Source organism: Chelonoidis abingdonii, chromosome 5, assembly GCF_003597395.2.
Source record: "Chelonoidis abingdonii isolate Lonesome George chromosome 5, CheloAbing_2.0, whole genome shotgun sequence".
Lineage (NCBI taxonomy): Eukaryota > Metazoa > Chordata > Testudines > Testudinidae > Chelonoidis > Chelonoidis abingdonii.
The window spans coordinates 127,354,790-127,373,154 of NC_133773.1; the positions used below are offsets into that span (position 1 = coordinate 127,354,790).

The 18,365-nt window shown below is 42.0% G+C and overlaps 1 protein-coding gene across 1 annotated transcript in view; it reads left to right on the top strand.

The window, feature by feature from the left end:
- Nucleotides 1-18,365, top strand: part of POLN (DNA polymerase nu) — a 215,930-nt gene that overhangs the window by 57,776 nt on the left and 139,789 nt on the right. The window contains exons 10-12 of the mRNA XM_075066754.1: nt 9,255-9,311; nt 10,116-10,169; nt 10,448-10,513. Of these exons, the coding sequence (XP_074922855.1) occupies nt 9,255-9,311; nt 10,116-10,169; nt 10,448-10,513 (177 nt within the window). The remainder of the gene's footprint in view (nt 1-9,254; nt 9,312-10,115; nt 10,170-10,447; nt 10,514-18,365) is intronic.

Below are 18,365 nucleotides of genomic sequence, written 5' to 3' on the forward strand. Positions count from 1 at the left end.
GGTCCGCAGGAAAGCAGAAATGCGTGTTAATGCTCTTTCAAGGTCTCGACCGGGCTCGGTTGCAGATACCATTTCTTTATCCAGTGCGCACACTGTTTACGCATTCCTCTGTTCCGTTAATCCACAAGGTCTTCGGAAGGTGTGAGGGACGGGCCGCTTGATCCGAATCACTCCTGGGTGGGTTGGCCTAGACCAGCATTGGTTTTCAGGTCGCTTAGGACTGTCGAGTAGCTCGACCTGTCCCTGCGCTTTTCACTGGACTGACGAGTGACCATGGCGCTCAATGTCACCGGAGCTTCAGTGCTACACTCAAGCGTGGCTCCTGATGTGGCTGACCAGGCTGAAGGCATTGCTCTACCGGTGAGACAGGTGATCCTGGATGTAGGAAGCCTTCTATGAGGGCGAGTACTCGGCAAGTGAAGACATTTACTTGCTTGTGCACGGAAAACGGCGCTTTCCCCATAGGTTTCATCCCTAACATCCTAGTTACCTTTGGTTCCATTTAAGCACACCTGAGCGGTGTATCTCTGGGTTCATTTGGCACATATTCACTTCACCGCTGGTAGCACGCCGTTCAGTCTTTAACCAATGGTGAGTAGGATTCATTTAGGTACTGGAGTCTTTACCCATATTAACGCCGCCCTCTGGGACCTAAACCTCGTTACTTGTGCGATTCATGTCCCCCGTTTGAGCCGTTGCTGCGTGTCTCTCCTCTATCTCTCACTGGAGATGGGCATATCCTGGTAGCCAATCATCGCGAGACGGGTGTCGAAACTCGGGCGCCTTGATGGTAGAGCCCCTGTATACTGGTGTAACTCTCGGGAACAAGGTGAACTGAGACCCCCAGCTGTTCCCGAAGGCGGTTAGTATCGGCTTTTATGTCAACAGGAATTCCTACCCGTATTTTCCGAAACCCCATTCTGCCGTCGGGACAACAGCTGCGAATCCTTAGATGTTCGAGAGCACTTGCCGTTTATGGAGAGCGACCAAGCCATTCTGCAATCCCCAGTTTTCGTTTCAATAGATGAAGGTAGTCAAGGTTGCTCTTACATTCGAGCGGATTCCTCGGTGTGAATATGTATCCGGGCTCTTGACTTGGCTCATATCCCTCGGGCCATGTGACTTGCGCACTCTTACAGGGCTCAAGCCTCTTCGACGGCTTTACTGCTCGAGTGCCATCCAGGAGAAATCTGAAGGCAGCGACCTGGTCTCCGTCATACTTTTCGTTTCCACTTATGCCTGCGATCCAGCAGTCCAACGAGCAGCCTATCGCTTGCCAAATATGCTGCGAACCTTCTAATCGACTCCAGCTAGGTAGTTGGGAATCACCTACTGGAAGGATATGAGAATCACTCGAGAAGAAAGCTGTATACCTTTGTTAACTGTTTTCTTCGAGTATGTGTAGTCATATTCCATTCCAACCGCCTTTTTCCCCACTGTCGGAGTACCGGCAGAAGGAACTGAGGAGCGACGGCGGCACAGGGGTATATATTAGCCACCATGGGGCCATCATAGGGGCGACCTGCCGCCGCTTGGAAGTTGATAGAGGTAAGGGGGGGTTTTCTTCTTCGAGCGTGCCGCATGGCGGTCACACCTACTGGAAATGGTAATTGAGCAAACAATGCTCGTAGACAACAGAATTACAAAGGGAGTAACGTTTTTTGACAGCCTTGGGTCGGCAGGCATCCTTGACCCACAGAAAATGCAACTGAACGCTTCTCACAGCAAATGCACACCGCCTAAGTAGCTCTAGGTCCAGAACCAATCCATGCAAGCACCGATGCCATCTGCCAATATCTACGACTGCGCACATCACAGGCCTAGCCAATCAGCACATCATCACGGTTCAGTCATCTGCAGTTCACAATGTAAGGATACGCCATAATATGCCGAATGCTTCTGCTATGAACATCGGCCAATGACAGTCCTACGAAAAGGATCCTGGACAAACAAATCAGATTTAGGAATGGCATATACAAAATGTAGGGAAGCACTTCAACCTCACTTCGGACACAATATAGCAGACTTAAGGTGGCCATCTGCAGACAAAAAAAATTAGACAGACTTCAAAGAGAACTGCTGAGTTCTATCATCGGCAAAATTTGACACCTCAGCTCGGGCTTGAACAAAGACTGTAAGCTTGCCAACTACAAGAACAGTTCTCTCCTTGGTTTTCACCCTAAATGCAGAACAGGGCTCATCCTTCCTGACTGACTAACTCCGTTATCTTGCTGCTTGTAGCTATATATACTGCCCTGAAATTTCACTACGAATTCATCTGACGAAGTGGGTAATTTCCCACGAAGCTCATATCCAAAATGTCTGTTAGTCTATAAGGTGCCACAGGACTCTTTGCTGCTTTTACAGCTCCAGACTAACACAGCTACCCCTCTGATACTGGTAGAAACAGTAGATGGGTCTCCACTGGTATCGGTCCTAGTTACACAGGAGACTGCACTGCTGGAAATGGTGATTGGGGAGCACCGGGAAGCCTTATGATCTAACCTTATTTCCTCCCCACATTTCTTCCTGAATTTAGGGGCACCCTGGCTCATTTGTCACAATCATCATATTCTATGATCCAATATGTCACTGCCTTCCCATTAAGCTTCCGTAGGGAGAACTGCCTTCTCATTCAAGAACTGAAAACCCAATAAACCAAGCCAGAGGATTCTAGTCTGGTAAACCAGACATTCCCCCATGAGATGGCAACTGTCTTGGACCTAAAAACTCCATCGCTGCATGATGGACCGCATCTTCTTATGAAATATGGGCACTACCACAATGTCTTTGAAAAACAGAATGCAGACTCACTCTCCCTGCATCATGTTTATAATTGTCCTGTTGACATTAATCTCGGAGCCAACATTCAGTTTGCATGTATATATTCTATGTCTGAATCAGAACTAGCAATATTAAGGGATTAGCTCCAGGAAAACCTAGCTAAAGGCTTTATCCACTGCTCTACCTCCCCCGCAGGCACCCCAGAACTTTTTGTGAAGAAGAAAGACAGCTCTCTCACTCTGTATAGACTACAGGGCACTGAACCAAATAACTATATGAAATTGGTACCCCTTACTGTTAATTCCAGAGCTCCTGGACTGAGTACAGGTGTTTGCTAAACTGTACATTAGTGGAGCATATAATCTACTTCAAATCAGGGCAGGAGACAAATGGAAGATAGCCTTTAGAACAAGTTATAGACACTTTGAGTATTCGATAATGCCCTTTGAACTTACCAGTTCTCCAGCCACTTTCCAGCACCTGATCAGTGACATATTTCAAGATATCCTAGACCAGTTTGTGTTGGCATAGTTAATGATATTCTAATCTATTCCAGTAGTCAAGCAAGCCATGACCACCATGTCTATGAAGTGTGAATACGATTGTGCCAGCATGGGTTATATGGAAAACTGGAAAAGTCTGTATTTGACCAATCATCTGTTGAATTTTTGGGGTTCATACTGTCAGAAGGAGGACTATGGATAGACCTTCAGAAGGTATCTGCATTTCAGGATTGGGCTGAACCTTGGAGCATCCAAGACCTCCAGAGGTTCATGGTGTTTGCCAGTTTTACAGTTTATTCCAAACTTTCAGAGGTCACAGCCTCTATAACTGTCATCCTCCACAAATGTGCAAGATTTCACTGGCCACTAGAGACCCATCAGGCCTTTGAACACCTGAACATAGCTTTCACGTGTGCCCCAGTGCTGGTCTCCCCTGACCTTAAGCAACCCTTTGTCCTTGAGGCTGACACCTCTGATGTAGCCATTGGAGTGATACAAAGAAACAGGGCCCCAGTATGAAATGCATCCATGTGCATGTTTTTGATGAAAACTCATCCCTGTTGAATGCTTCTTGTTCCTGATAACTACCATGCCTCATCCCTGTTCCAACTGCCTACCATGCCTGGTTCCTATTTCCTCACCTTGACCCCTGTTGCTGACTCTGACACCGGCTTGACCCTGGATGGGACTTCTGGCTTTGATCCTTGGCTTTTCAACAACTCTGACACTACTCCCAACTCCAACCACTAGGTCAGACAGCCTACGTTACAGGCCCTTATGGTGTCAGTCAAAACCTGGTTTTTTCTTCTTATTTGGCACATTCATTAAAGATCTTAATTTCAGCACTTTCATGTCCATGTGACTGTGTTAAGTTCCCTCTATTTTCTGGTAAAGGAAGTTTGCTTTCATACCTTCGTATTTTTAGGTTCACAAGTGGGATCTTAAAGCTTCATTTGTCAATCAAAATCTGTGTGGCTAATTGGAAACTGAAGTAAATTTTGGGTCAACTAATGGAACTGCCCTTTGAACCAATGACTACTACCTTATTGATTTTCTTGTTAGTTTGTCAAGTCATTAAATTCTTTTTGGACACAAGGAAGTCTTGCAGAAAAACAGATACTTTGTTAAGTTGAAAACACTGGCAAGAGCAAAAGTCTCAAAGTTTCAAAAGCAATAATCATCTACTGTGTCTTGGCAGCATTTGTGGAGTCTTATAAGAAAAGTAGAACAGCTACTCCCTCATATTTGAGCACATTCTACCAGATCTGTTTCCACTTCATGAGCAAGAAAAATAGAGCTGCGTATGAAGAGATCTGCATTGCAGCTAGTATTTCTCTCCATACTTTCAAAAGAAAAATGCAGGTTGGACATCTAATTTTTCTCTGAGGTAACCTTTGGTTGGTGGGTTTTATAGACCGCTGACCTTCTTTGATTCGTATGTTCCTAGCTATTCTCTCTTTTGGGACTTGGACTGCTTGTGAATTTCCAACAGTTAGAGCCCTGTGAAATTGAGTTATTTTTTTTTATTTTTTTTGTTTTTATTTTTTGACAATGTTGTGTTATCTTGTTTTATCCATCCTGCCCCATCACCCACACTTCCACACCCCATCTCCCCCCTCCTAGCCCCCACAACTTCTGCCTGAGCCCCAGGCACCCCAACTTCAATATCAACAGCCACTCCTCTCCCAGGGGGCCCAGTGCCCAGCCTGGGCTGCCTCCTTCCACTCCATTCCATGGCACCGTGAGGAGAACCACACACCGCAATCCCCTTGCCAGAGAGGCTCAAAAGAGGCTGAGTGCCTGCTGACACCACCTCCACATTGCAATGTCTCCCTTGCTTGTGTAAGTCGTGGTGAATGTGGCTCACTGTCTCACGCTCTTTGTGTTACTTCGAGCTCCTCCTATCGACCTCTACTAGGCCCACGCCCTCAGCACTCATTTCACATGTATGTAGGGTGACTAGACAGAAAATGTGAAAAATCGGGATGGGGGTGATGGGTAATAGGATCCTATATAAGAAAAAGACCGAAAAATTGGGACTGTCTCTATAAAATCGGGACATCTGGTCACCCTACATGTATGCAGTGCATGCACAAGACTTGTGGGAGAAGCCGTTGGCTGGTGCAGAAGCGATCCCATTAGCTCATTCATTGCATCTCTGGGTGCTGCCATTGGCTACTGAATCTTCTGAGGGTGATGAAAGCTTTGTTTTATAATTATTTATTTGTTCTATTTAATTTTTTGTGTAACTTTTTGCTTTATTTCATGTTATTTCTACCTATGTATAAGGATAAGACAATTTTTTTCTTATCTCTAAATCTGGATTTTTCCTTTCCTTTGTTAATATGCTTACAGTATATTATAGACTTTAAGACAGGAGTTCTCAAACTCGGGGTCGGGACCCCTTGGGGGGTCGCAAGGTTATTACATGGGGGGTCGTGAGCTCTCAACCTCCACCCCAAATCCTGCTTTGCCTCCATCATTTAAAATGATGTTAAATATATTTTAAAGTGTTTTTAATTTATAAGGGGGTCACACTCAGAGGCTTGCTATGTGAAAGGGGTTACCAGTAAAAAAGTTTGAGAGCCACTGCTTTAAGGGTTAGAATTCTACTGATCTTGCAGTAGAGTTCTCTAGGGTGACAACATATCCTGTTTTGGCTGGGGCAGTACCTTTTTTAAGCCTTGTCCTGGGTGTCCCAACTTTTTTTTCCAAAAGGAGGCATTTGTCCCTGTCATAAACATACAGCTAAGGGTAGCATAAAATCCCTCTTTACCCTATAAAGGTTTAAGAAACTCAGATAACCTGGGGGGACCTGACCAAAAGGACCAGTAAGGGGAGAAATGCACCCACCACCTTCTAGAAACTTGTAGATGGTCTCCTAGTGGGATTGGGAGAATCTACAATAGCCTATCTTAATGATGTGGCCGTTTTTTCCAGAACACCTGGAGCATCTGCAAAAAGTCTTCGAGCGCATAAGGGAGGCAGGACTAACTGTTAAGGCTAAAAAGTGTCAAATAGGCCTAAATAGAGTGACTTACCTTGGAAACCAGGTGGGTCAAGGAACTATCAACCCCCTACAGGCCAAAGTGAATGCTATCCAAAAGTGGCCTGTCCCAAAGTCAAAGAAATAGGTCCAATCTTTCTTAGGCTTGGCTGGATATTACAGGCGATTTGTACGCACTACAGCCAAATCGCTGCCCCACTGACAGACCTAACCAAAAAGAAACAGCCAAATGCAGTTCAGTGGACTGAAGAATGTCAGAAGGCCTTTAACTAGCTTAAAGCAACACTCATGTCTGACCCTGTGCTAAGGGCCCCGGAGTTTGGTTACTAGAAAAGGTTTGTCACAGATGTTACTGAGCGTGGTGTGGGAGCAGTTTTAGTGCAGGAAGAACTGGATCAATAATTCCATCCTGTCGTGTTTCTCAGCAAAAAACTATCTGAGAGGGAAAACCACTGGTCAATCAGTGAAAAGGAATGTTATGCCATGGTATATGCACTGGAGAAGCTACGTCCATATGTTTGGGGATGACGTTTCCACCTGCAAACCAACCATGCTGCGCTAAAGTGGCCTCATACCATAAGGGACAATAATAAAAAAACTTCTTCAGTGGAGTTTAGCTCTCCAAGATTTTGATTTGAAATACAACACATTTCAGGAGCTTCTAACAAAGTGGCTGGTGCACTCTCCTGTGAAAGTTTCCCAGAATCAACTGGTTACAATCGTCCTTGAAATGTGGGAAATATTGTTAGCTTTTACATAGTCAGAAGTATATCTAAAGGTGCATGTGTCTTATTAATTCTGTTTTCTCCTAGAGCTCCAGGAAGAAATCACAGCCAGTGTGGAGCAGGCTGTCCAGCACTGTCTATGATTTGGGGGTCATGTCATAAACATACAGCTAAGGGTAGCATAAAATCCCTCTTTACCCTGTAAAGGGTTAATTCTTCTTTTACCCATAAAGGGTTAAGAAGCTCAGATAACCTGGGGGCACCTGATCAAAAGGATCAATAAGGGGAGAAGATACTTTCAAATCTGTAGGGGAAAGTTTTTCTTCTGTGTCTCTTGGAGCCAGCCAGGAAACAGGGGAGGAGAAAATAAATCTCCCTAGCTATATCTGAACTAAGTATCTAGCCTTGCAGAAATAGTAAGTAATAGAGAAAAGAAATGCATTAGATTACCTTTTGTTTTAGCTTGTGAATTTTCCCTGTGCTAAGAGAGAGGTTTATCCCTGTTTTTGTAACTTTAAAGTTTTGCCTAGAGGGGAAATCCTCTGTGTTTTTGAGTCTTTTGTTATTATGTAAAGTACTTACCATCCTGATTTTACAGAGGTGATTCTTTTACCTTTTCTTTAATTAAAATTCTTCTTTTAAGAACCCGATTGATTTTTCATTGTTCTTAAGATCCAAGAGTTTGGGTCTGTGTTCACCTGTACTAGTTGGTGAGGATATTATTCTCAAGCCTCCCCAGGAAAGGGAGTGTACGGGTTTGGGGAGATATTTGGGGAAGGTAGGGCTCCAAGTGTCCTCCCTGAATGTTTGGTTAAATCACTTGGTGGCAGCAGCGATACTAAGGCAAGGAAGGAATTTGTGCCTTGGGGAAGTTTTAACCTAAGCTGATAAAAATAAGCTTAGGGGGGTCTTGCATGCGGGTCCCCACATCTGTACCCCAGAGTTTAGAGTGGGGAAGGAACCATGACAGTCCCGTTTGCTGTTGCTGACTTGAACAGTTGGCAAGAGCAAACAGGAGAAATGCCCACTTATGGCAAAGAAAGTGGGGTGCAGTATGGAGGGAGCAAAGAGAGATGCCAGCCCCCGCTAGGGGGAAGGTAGTGCTGGAGGTGGGGTAGCTGGAGGGGGTTCCAGCATGCAGGGCCCATGCAGGGTTCTAGCCACCGGGGCAACAGCCTTGTGTGGGGGTGGGAGGGCCCACAGAGTTCCAGCAACTGGGCAACAGCAATGTGGGGGGAGCCTTTGGGCAAGTGGCTTGGAGGTCCCATGTTCTCTTTGGAAAATATGGTCACCCTAATTTCTAGGCATTGCCTTTGCTGTTATTTGTGAGCATGGCTACTCAAAAGGCAGTTCCAGAACAGTGTCTTTCCTGTTATGAAAAGGCAAATGTGCAGGTAAAGATAAATTAACTTAACTTAAAAGTAATTTTAAGAAATTGCCTTTTTGAGTCCGTGAAAAGTCATGTTACAGGGCCTAGAAAAGCAGCCCTCTAGACTAGGTTCTGTATTTCCTTCAACCATGGTGGAAATGCAAAGTTTTCATCTATATGGACTCCCTTCCTACACTGAGATAGAAATCTAGTATAGACACTAGCTGGTTGCCTCTCTCCCCCATTTTTGACTGGAATCTTGAAGTAATTCTTTACTCACTGATGAGTTTGCTGTCTGTCTCTTCCTCTGACAAGAAATTTCCCGTCAGCTAGTTTAAATCTTCCTGTCTCAAACTGAACTCTGAAGTCCATTTTACAGCAACTAGAAACCCTCCCTGACTTCCCTGGACATAGAATCATAGGACTGGAAGGGACCTTGAAAGGTCATCTAGTCCAGTCCCCTGCACATGCTCTGGTCCCAGTCTAATTCCTGACAATTAAATTATAAACTAGCAGTCATGAGTGTCTTTCTGTTCATATGTTGTTACACTATGCTGTTCACCATGGTATCTCAGCAGCTGGTTGGGAATACATGCCCAGGTTCAGGGGTTTTCTGCATACTGGGACAAGCTGGGGTTTATATCTTCATAAAAGTCCCCTCCTATCCCACTTCTCAGCTTCTAGAAATTCTGCTTGACCTTTAACACTTCTGATGCTGCTCCTAACTACTAAAAGAGGCAGTATTCAGGTTTCAGCCATCTAGAAATCAGTCAGTCTTCTAAATGCTAAAATTAAGATTGTTAACAGAACAAAATTGAATTGAATAATTACACACTACTAAGTCAAATTCTTTATTTATTCTCCAGTTAAACAAGCTGCAAGATCTTCATCCATTGCCTAAGATAATTTTAGAATACCGACAGGTGAGTTCATTTTTCATAAAGAACATATTTGCGTTGAAAGCAAGAATTAACTGAACAAAAATATAGCTTTACTATGCCACTTGTCTGAGAATCTTTTGGCTAGCATATGATTTCACGTATTTCTTTAATTAGTCTTCATATTTCTGCAGCCGTAGGTAAATTCTTAGTATGAGTTCAAAAGTGTTTGGTTTGCACTAGATTTTTTTCAGTTAACAACTGAAGCCACATATTTTTTGTTAAACGTTTGTTGCACACTTTTAGAAAACTTCACTAACAGAATTGGTTTGGTGATACAGTGCACTGCCAATGAGAAAATCTGGACCAAGAAAAGAGCTTGAGATTGTAAGAGGCTAGATCAGTGGACTTTTTGATATGTTGCTATTTCTTATTTTTACAATAGTCTGCTGACAATCCATCACAGCATTAGTTTAGTCTGCCCATTTCGGTTAACAGTTGGATCTTCAATGGATGTGTTTTCAGAGTAAAACTGAAAAATCAGTTTTTGGCTTCCTTGTGTCATCCTTTGTTTCTGCATCTCTCAGTGTCAAACTCTGAAACTTTCACACTGCAACACCTGCATAGCCAAATAGAGCCAAATATTCAACACCATTAAAGTCAGTGTATTGAGCCACTATTGAATGTCTGTCATCTCTATTAAAAATGTTTTGCAGTATCTACACATTTTCTATAGTTGTAAATGGGTTGAAGAGCATGAGTTTCCACTTGAAAAGCTCTTAGAATATATCTATGTCTATGTCTATATCTATATCTATATCTAAGTACTAAACTCTTTTTCTAATTTAGGTTCACAAGATAAAGTCAACCTATGTGGATGGACTACTGTCATGTATGAAAAAGGTAAGAATGTAAAAAAGCTCCTCCTGTAAATTTGTGTATTTCTATATAAGATCGTTTGAAATAATTCTGAAGTTTTTTAAAATTATAACATTATTATTAAAAATATAACCCTTGTTTCAACTTATATGGAAATATTGATAACGTGTGTGTGTGTGTGTGTGTGTGTGTATATATATATATATATAAGCTTTAGAGTAAAATTTCATTTCACATATTGACTTCTGCAACAACGTATCACATGCTTTTATATTTGGATTTTTTTTTTTACTTGACTAAAGGGATTTATTTCATCTACATGGAATCAGACAGGAACTGTGACTGGCAGACTTTCAGCCAAGCATCCTGTGAGTGAGTCTTTTAGAAGCCTTTTTCATTCAAAGAAAGTGTGGTGAAAATGCATTTCATTGTAAGCCATGTCCAATAGAGGGCTCCACATCAGCTAAATGGAAATATACACTCCATTTACATAATTTTGCTTCATGCTGTTTAATATGCATGAAAAATTCCAAACTAGTTTTCGTTTGGCTATCAGAGGGATCAAAGAACTAGTAATTGCAATATTGTATGTAGATAGGAGATAGGAACAAAATATTTTGTTAAATGGATATTGCACTTTAGACAGAGATTACATTAAATAATATTGACAATTACTTTTAGAAGAGAGAATTTCTGTCTCATTAATTTTGTTTCATTTCAATATCTTTATATTTATTCTATTTATTTTTTCTTTTCTTTTTAATTTTATACCGTAATTCTTTATTCCTTGTAGCTAGAGCCATAGATTGCCTGATCACGTCCCCACTTTATAAACTCCTGTTTTCGGTTGCTCCTAATTTTCCAAAACTGTCATCTTTTTGGCTTGAAATTCTGAGGCCTGGTCTCTGCTTCAGAGTGACTTTTTTATTTAAAAAGCTTAAGTAAAATTAATCTGCCATTTGTTTAGATTGCAAAGAGTGACTGGATTTGACTTTTGAGTCTTACATGTATTTGGTTTGTGACATCAGTCAAGTTACATAATCTCCCTTTCCCATTTGTGAAATGACAATATTAAGGAGAGTTGGGATCTTTTTACTGAATAGGTCAGCCTGCCATTGAGGCAGTATCTGCATCCTTCTGAGGCTTGCATGTCTTAGATCATGTCAACTTCACTGGGTCAATAAGTGATATGCCAAAAATAAATATGTATCAGATCTTATCAGTATGAATGTTTAAAATTAATTAAATTTTGCTATCTGTTTCTGACATTGTAGTGTACATGTAAAGCAAAAAGGAGAAAAGGTTGAACCTGGTTAAATGTATTTAAAATAATGTGCCACAATTATTGCTAATAGTGGGAATGTAAAGATTAAAGAATGAGGGAACTAAGGCAGAAACCTAAAGAGAGATCAGCACTTAGCACATATATTTAAGATGTGCTAATTGTTCTTACTTTTCTTCTGCTAATGCAGGTGGGTCTGTATTTCATTTTAAATTGAAACCTAACTGGTTTTCTAACCTAATTATGGATATCTTGAATTGCTAAATCATATTAAATGTGATTACTTCTTATGATATTGATGGGACCACATAACTACCTAGATGTCTTTTAATAAATAAAACTAATTTGATTTCTGTTCATGCCTTTTTTCAGGCAGGGGAACATGTTTGCTTATAAGTGCACTGTATATATAAAGTTTTTAAAATGTTTTCAGTATGACTTCTCTAACATTACAAAGTCTCTTGTGCATGTTTCTTGCACAGCATTGTATTTTTAGACATTTTCATTGTCAGCATTAGATAACATACCATATAAATTGGCTGTGGGTATGTGGCAAACAATAGAAGGTTATGCATTTTTAACCTGAGTTCTTCAAAGTATATAAATGGAGGGACGGTAGGAGAAAATAGTGTTTTTACACTACAGCATTCAAAATTATCTTCATTTTTGTTATTTACATTTTACTTTTCATGATTTTGATTTATAAATGTTAGTGAAAAAGCACGTATGTCTGACATACTGAAGTCAGACAAAATGAACTAGCAGAATCTTAAAAGGTTCTTGGTTATTCTGTCTGTGACGCAGTATAGTTCAAATGAACATAACATTTTTCTTTTGTATTTCACAGTAAACTGATACTTGCATCGTAGTATGTATTAACACTATGACCAGAATTTCCAGAAGGACTGAGCACCCAGAAATGGAGCCAGAATTTCAAAAAACACTCCGCTCCTTTTTAGGCACCTAAATAACAGCCAGCACCCTGCAACTCTTATTGAAAATATTGAAATGATGGTCCCATTTGTTGGTGATGAGCACTTTTGAAAATTTAGCCAATATTTTCTCTCCTGATTCTAATAAACAAGACAAAAAATTTCCTATAATTTTCCATAAATATACAACTAAATATATTTGCAATGATCCTCAGCTTCTGTTTTCACTGTTATATCAAAATATTGAAGGGACGACCATACAGAGTCTAATTTTGACCAGGATCTCACAATGTGTTCCCTTATGTGAGGTTAGTCTTACTTCACTACCACCATGTTGTTATCAACTGTGCAAACTGCACCATTACTTATGCCTGCCAACTATGGGTTTAAAGAAGACTGAGTTTTAAAAATCTAATCCATCTGTGTTTTCTATGTTAAGAGTATAAGGCATAAAAGAAACTAATGGGCATTTTGTCTCTCATGTTCGCATCTCCCATCATGTGCATTCTTGAGATTATCACAAGACATTAGCCAGGACTGCACGGCGTCTTTAATACTTCAGCAAGGAACAAGGATACAGTCCATTGTTTTTCAGGTCAAGTCTAGGATTCCAAGCCCTCCCTCTCCCCAAAAAACTCCAACACCCCACTAAAAAAGTATAGAGTAACCACGTAATGAAGAATTTACTGGCCTGTATCGTCTCTTCCTATGGTTTGTGGTTTGTCAGACACACTCCAGTTCACGGTGCTCCCGTTCAACCTAGTGACAGTACCAAAAGTATTTACAAAGTTCATGGCAGTAGTCACAGCCTACCTCAGATGTCAAGGTATCCAGATCTATCCCTGTCTCGGTGACTGGCTCATCAAGGGCTGCTCCAAAGAGCAGGTGCAGTGCAGTTTTGTGACATTGTGAGTCACTTGTCAAGCTCTGGACCTGTTGATAAACGAACAAAAATCAACATTGGTCCCTCTTCAGAGGATAGAGTGCACAGGAGCTGTCCTCAACTCCATGCAAGCCAGAGCATTTTTATCACAGGCCAGGTTCAGGGCAATGTCAGATCTGATCTCCCAAGTCACTGTACACCTGCTTACCACAGCTCGGGTCTGCCTCAGACTTCTAGGACACATGGCTGCGTGCACCTGTGTCATCTGGCATGCAAGGCTGTGGCTAAAGCCCCTTCAAATGTGTCTGTCATCAAGTCTATTCCCCAGCCAGACACCCTTTGGACAGGCTCTTTCACAATCCTGCCCCAGGTACTCACCTCCCTCCAATGGTGGTCCAACCCAGATCCAGAGTCAGAAGGTGTTCTGTTTGCAGTTCCATAGCTCACAGTATCTCTGATGTTGGATGAGTATGACCTCAGTTGGGGTGTGCACCTTGGTGCTCCCAAAACTCAGGCTATGATTGTGAGAGTTGTCGCTTCACATAAATGTGAGACAGCTCAAGGCCAGCCGCATGGCTTGTGAGATATTCCTTCCCCATCTGTCTGGTCACATGATGCAGGTGCTGACAGACAACACGGCCTCCATGTTCTATGTCAACAGACATGGGGGAGCCCGCCCATCAGCCCTTTGTCAGGAAGCCCTTTGCCGGTGGGACTTCTGCCTCCAGCATGCGATCTACCTGGAAGCATCCCACTTCCCCAGTGTTTGGAACACACCGGTGGATTACCTCAGCAGGTCCTTCTCTGACCACAAGTGGTCCCTCCACTTGGAGGTCATCAGGATGTTCTTCCAGAGTTGGGGAGCTCTCCAGGTGGACCTGTTCATCACCAGGCATAACAGAAAATGCCACCAGTTATGCTCTCTGCAAGGCCTTGACAGCAGCCCACTATCCAATGCCTTTCTCCTGTCGTGATTGGGCACTCTGATGTATGTCTTCCTGCCAATCCCTCTGATCAGGAGGGTCCTTTCCAAGATTAAGAAGGACAAGGCGCGGGTCATTATGATCTCCCTGGCCCAACCTCATCAGCACTGGTTTGTGACACTCATGGACTTGGCCACAGCAACAACATGGCTTCTTACCGACCATCCGGACCTGCTCTCTCAGGATCACGGGTGGTTGCTGCACCCAGATCTCACCTCTCTCCACTTCACAGTGTGGATGCTGGGTGGCTGAACTCACAGGAGCAGGCATGCTCCAGTCAGGTCCAGCAGGTTCTTCTGGAAAGCAGAAAGCCCTCCACTAGGGCTACCTACCTCACAGAGTGGAAGCGCTTCTCCTGTTGGGCATCAGAGCGGAATATCTTTCTGGTCAGCGTGTCTCTGCAATCCATCCTGGATTACCTCCTGCATTTAAAGCCCCAAGACCTTGCCTTTTCATCGATCAAGGTGCACTCGATGACCATATTGGCCTTCTACCCTCCCATCCACAGTAGATCGGTATTCTCACATGAGATGACAATCAGGCTCCTGAAGGGCCTCGAGAGACTGTTTCCTCCAGTCTGGAATCCAGTTCCCCAGTAGGATCTCAACCATGGTCCTCCTTTCGAGCCTCTGGCCTCTTGCTCTCTCTCGCACTTGTCATATTCCTTGTAGCTATTACCTCGGCAAGGGAAGACTCTGAAATTAAGGCTCTTATGTCAGAGCCCCTGGACACGGTGTTCTACAAGGATAAAGTCCAATGGTGTCCCTATCTTGCCTTCCTGCCAAAAGTGGTGTTGCAATTCCATGTCAACCAGGACATCTTCCTCCCAATTTTATGTCCAAAGCCCCACGCACATCCAATGAGGAAAGGCACCTACACACCCTAGACATCCGGCATGCCCTGGCTTTCAACCTTGTGCGTACTAAGCTTTTCCGCAGATCCCCAGAATTTCACCTACACCGTTACAAACATTTCACAGTGATATCAATGACCAAACTATATATTATATGTCACCTTTTAAATAAATATTATGACACCAGCATGTGAAGTGTAGTGAGTATATCAGAATTTACAAGAGTTGCTGAATACAGTGTTGTTGTAGCAATGTGAGTCCCAGGGTATTAGAGAGACAAGGTGGGTGAGGTAACATCTTTTATTGGGCCAACTTCTGTTGGTGAGAAAGACACGCTTTGGAGCTACACAGAGCTCTTCCTTATGTTTGGGAAAGGTACTTAGAGTATCAAAGCTAAATACAAGATAGAGCAGATAGTTTAGTATAAGTAGTTAATACATATTCTGAGGGACCATTCAAGGTGAAGTGGCCCATTAACATTCATGTAATTATAGGACAAAAACGGGGGTTAGGGGTTACAGATTGTTGTAATAAGCCATAAACAGTGTGTTTATTAAGACCATAATTTTTAGTGTCTAGCAAGGTTATGAATTCAAGCTCCCAGGCTCATCTTTTGGAAGTGTTGTGCAGTTTTCCTTTGAGGATGAGGACTGATAGGTCAACTATAGAGTGATTGCTTTGTGAAAAGTGTTCACACACAGGTGACAGGGTGTTTTTGTCTTTTATCATTTTCCAGTGTGAATTCATTTGAGAGCATAGTGGTTGTCTAGTTTCACCCTCATAGTTGTATGTTGGGACATTTAATGCATTGGATGGAGGTACACTACATATTGTGATAGGCAAGTGTAGGACCCATGAATCTTAAAAGGTTTGTTGTGGGGGGCGTTGATCGTTGTAGCAAGGGCCAGAGTTACACCTTATGAACCCCTAGGCACAGCATCTTCAGCGCCCCCCTCCCCACCTACAGCTGACCTTCGTGTTGCACACAGTTTTAGAGAGGTAAGGCACCCCTAGAACGCCAGCACCCCTACCCACATGCCTACTGTGCCTAATTGGAAATCCGGCCCTGGTTGTAGACGTTTTGCATCTGTTGTTTCTGGCAGCATCTGGTGCCACTTTGAGTTGGTGTGTCCTGGTCTGTGGGGAACTTGCTTCTGATGATGAGGTAGGAGTGACTGGATAGCTGTTTGAAGGCCAGAAGAGGGGGTTCAGGAAAGATTTTTTTTTTAAGATGGGGTCCCCATCGAGTGTGGGTTTGATGATCCCCTGTGTGGGTTCAAGTGTGGGGTGGTAGGTGACAATTAGGAGCGTGTGGGTTTTCTTTCGATATTGAAGCAGGTTCTCTTGGGGTATTTTTTGGTGGTCCCTTCTACGTTACAATCTACTTCTCTGGTGGAGTGTCCTTGTTTGGTGATGGTGGTTTTGAGTGTGTTTAAGGTATATATCCCAGACTTTCTCCTCAGGTCTTATTCTGTGGTAGTTGAGTGCCTGGCTGTAGATAACAGATTTCTTGGTTTGTTTTGGGGTGGGTACTAGATCTATGAAGGTAGGTGTGGTGATCCGTGGGTTTCTTGTATATAGTTGTCTCTAGAGTTTTATAGTGAAGTAACCCCCCCAGAGCAAAAGAAAGTTGTTAAAAGTTTTAGAAAACATGACCCATGAGGACAGGTTAAAACCTGGGCATGTTTAGTCTTGGAAAAGAGTGAAGGGGAGACCTGATAACAGTCTTCAAATGTGTTGAAGACCATTATAAAGAAAACAGTGATTAGCTGTTCTTTATGTCCATTGAAGATGGGACAAGAAGTAATCACCTTAATCTTTATCAAGAGAGATTTAGGTTAGATATTAGGAAAAACTGTCTGTCTATAAGGAATAGGTTACAAAGGGCAAACACTTGTCAGGGATAGGCTAGGTAGACTTGTCCCTGTTTCAGTGTGGAGCAGGAGATGGACTAGATGACCTCTCAAGGTCCCTTTTCAAGCTCTACATTTTTGTGATTTTCTGACTTTCTACTAGCCCTCTCCCTGGCAGCTCCACAACCCACAAATATTTCTTTTTGGCCTTGAGTGAACTAGACTTTAAACTGAATAGATCAGCATGCTCGACAGTCAGTGCATGTGACTTTTTGTTTTTTTTTTGTTTTATGCAGTAGCGCTCACATTATTCCCCCCCATGTCCCAGTTTAGTTAAACTTTGTTTCTTCTATTTTTCCTCAATGCTGGTGTTTCTGGAGTTTGATTTCTTCACCTATATTATAAATATGCAGTGCATAGCTGATTCATTTCTCACTAGCAACAGAAACCAATGTATAGTAATATAGCACATCTTTCAACAAGAGTGCATTTTGGAACTGTGATTTCTTTCTCTAGGCGTTATAAATGGATTACACCTGGATGACTGAATACATTTTGTATGTGTGAAAAGCTACAAATAAACACTTTAACTCTTCAGTTAAATTGCTTTATTACAATACCATACCTTTTCTAGTTATCCTCTTTTCATTCTGATGCAGATAATCTGTGTTTATTATAAATAGAGCTAATGAGGGTCCCTTTTCTGAGTATATTTTTATAGCTAAATAAATTCTTTTCTTGAATGAATACATATGTTAGAATCTTACCTTCTATTTCTTCATGCTGCTGTTTTTAGTTCTTTTGCTGCTAATCTTCTTATTAAATGTGTTGACTACATTCCTAAATTAACAGTGAAATAAAAATTCACTTGCTATTATCTCAATCTGTCATAAGATATGACTTTCAGCCTAATAACATTTATAGCAAAAGAAAGTCATAACAGATGTTAGGAAGATTTCAGTATGGAATGGCATATTAATTGCAATAGGGATATACAAGTACCTTACTCTTTATTAAAGTGATAGGATAGTAGCTATCATATATCACTATTGCAATGATTCTGTAAAACAGATGCAGCTTTGATAACTACTTGTGAAAGATTGTATGATTAGTTTTTCCATGTTCCCTTGTTTTTTTCTTTTTCTTGTGTCTTCTCATGTTCAGAATGAAGAACATGGCAGTGTTCTGAAAATCTACAAATATATTTCAAATTATTTACTGTTTTGAACAAGGGGGATCCAGTGGACATAGTATACTCAGATTTCCAGAAAGCCTTTAACAAGGTCCCTCACCAAAGGCTCTTACGTAAATTAAGCTGTCATGGGATAAAAGGGAAGATCCTTTCATGGATTGAGAACTGGTTAAAAGACAGGGAACAAAGGGTAGGAATAAATGGTAAGTTTTCAGAATGGAGAGGAGTAACTAGTGGTGTTC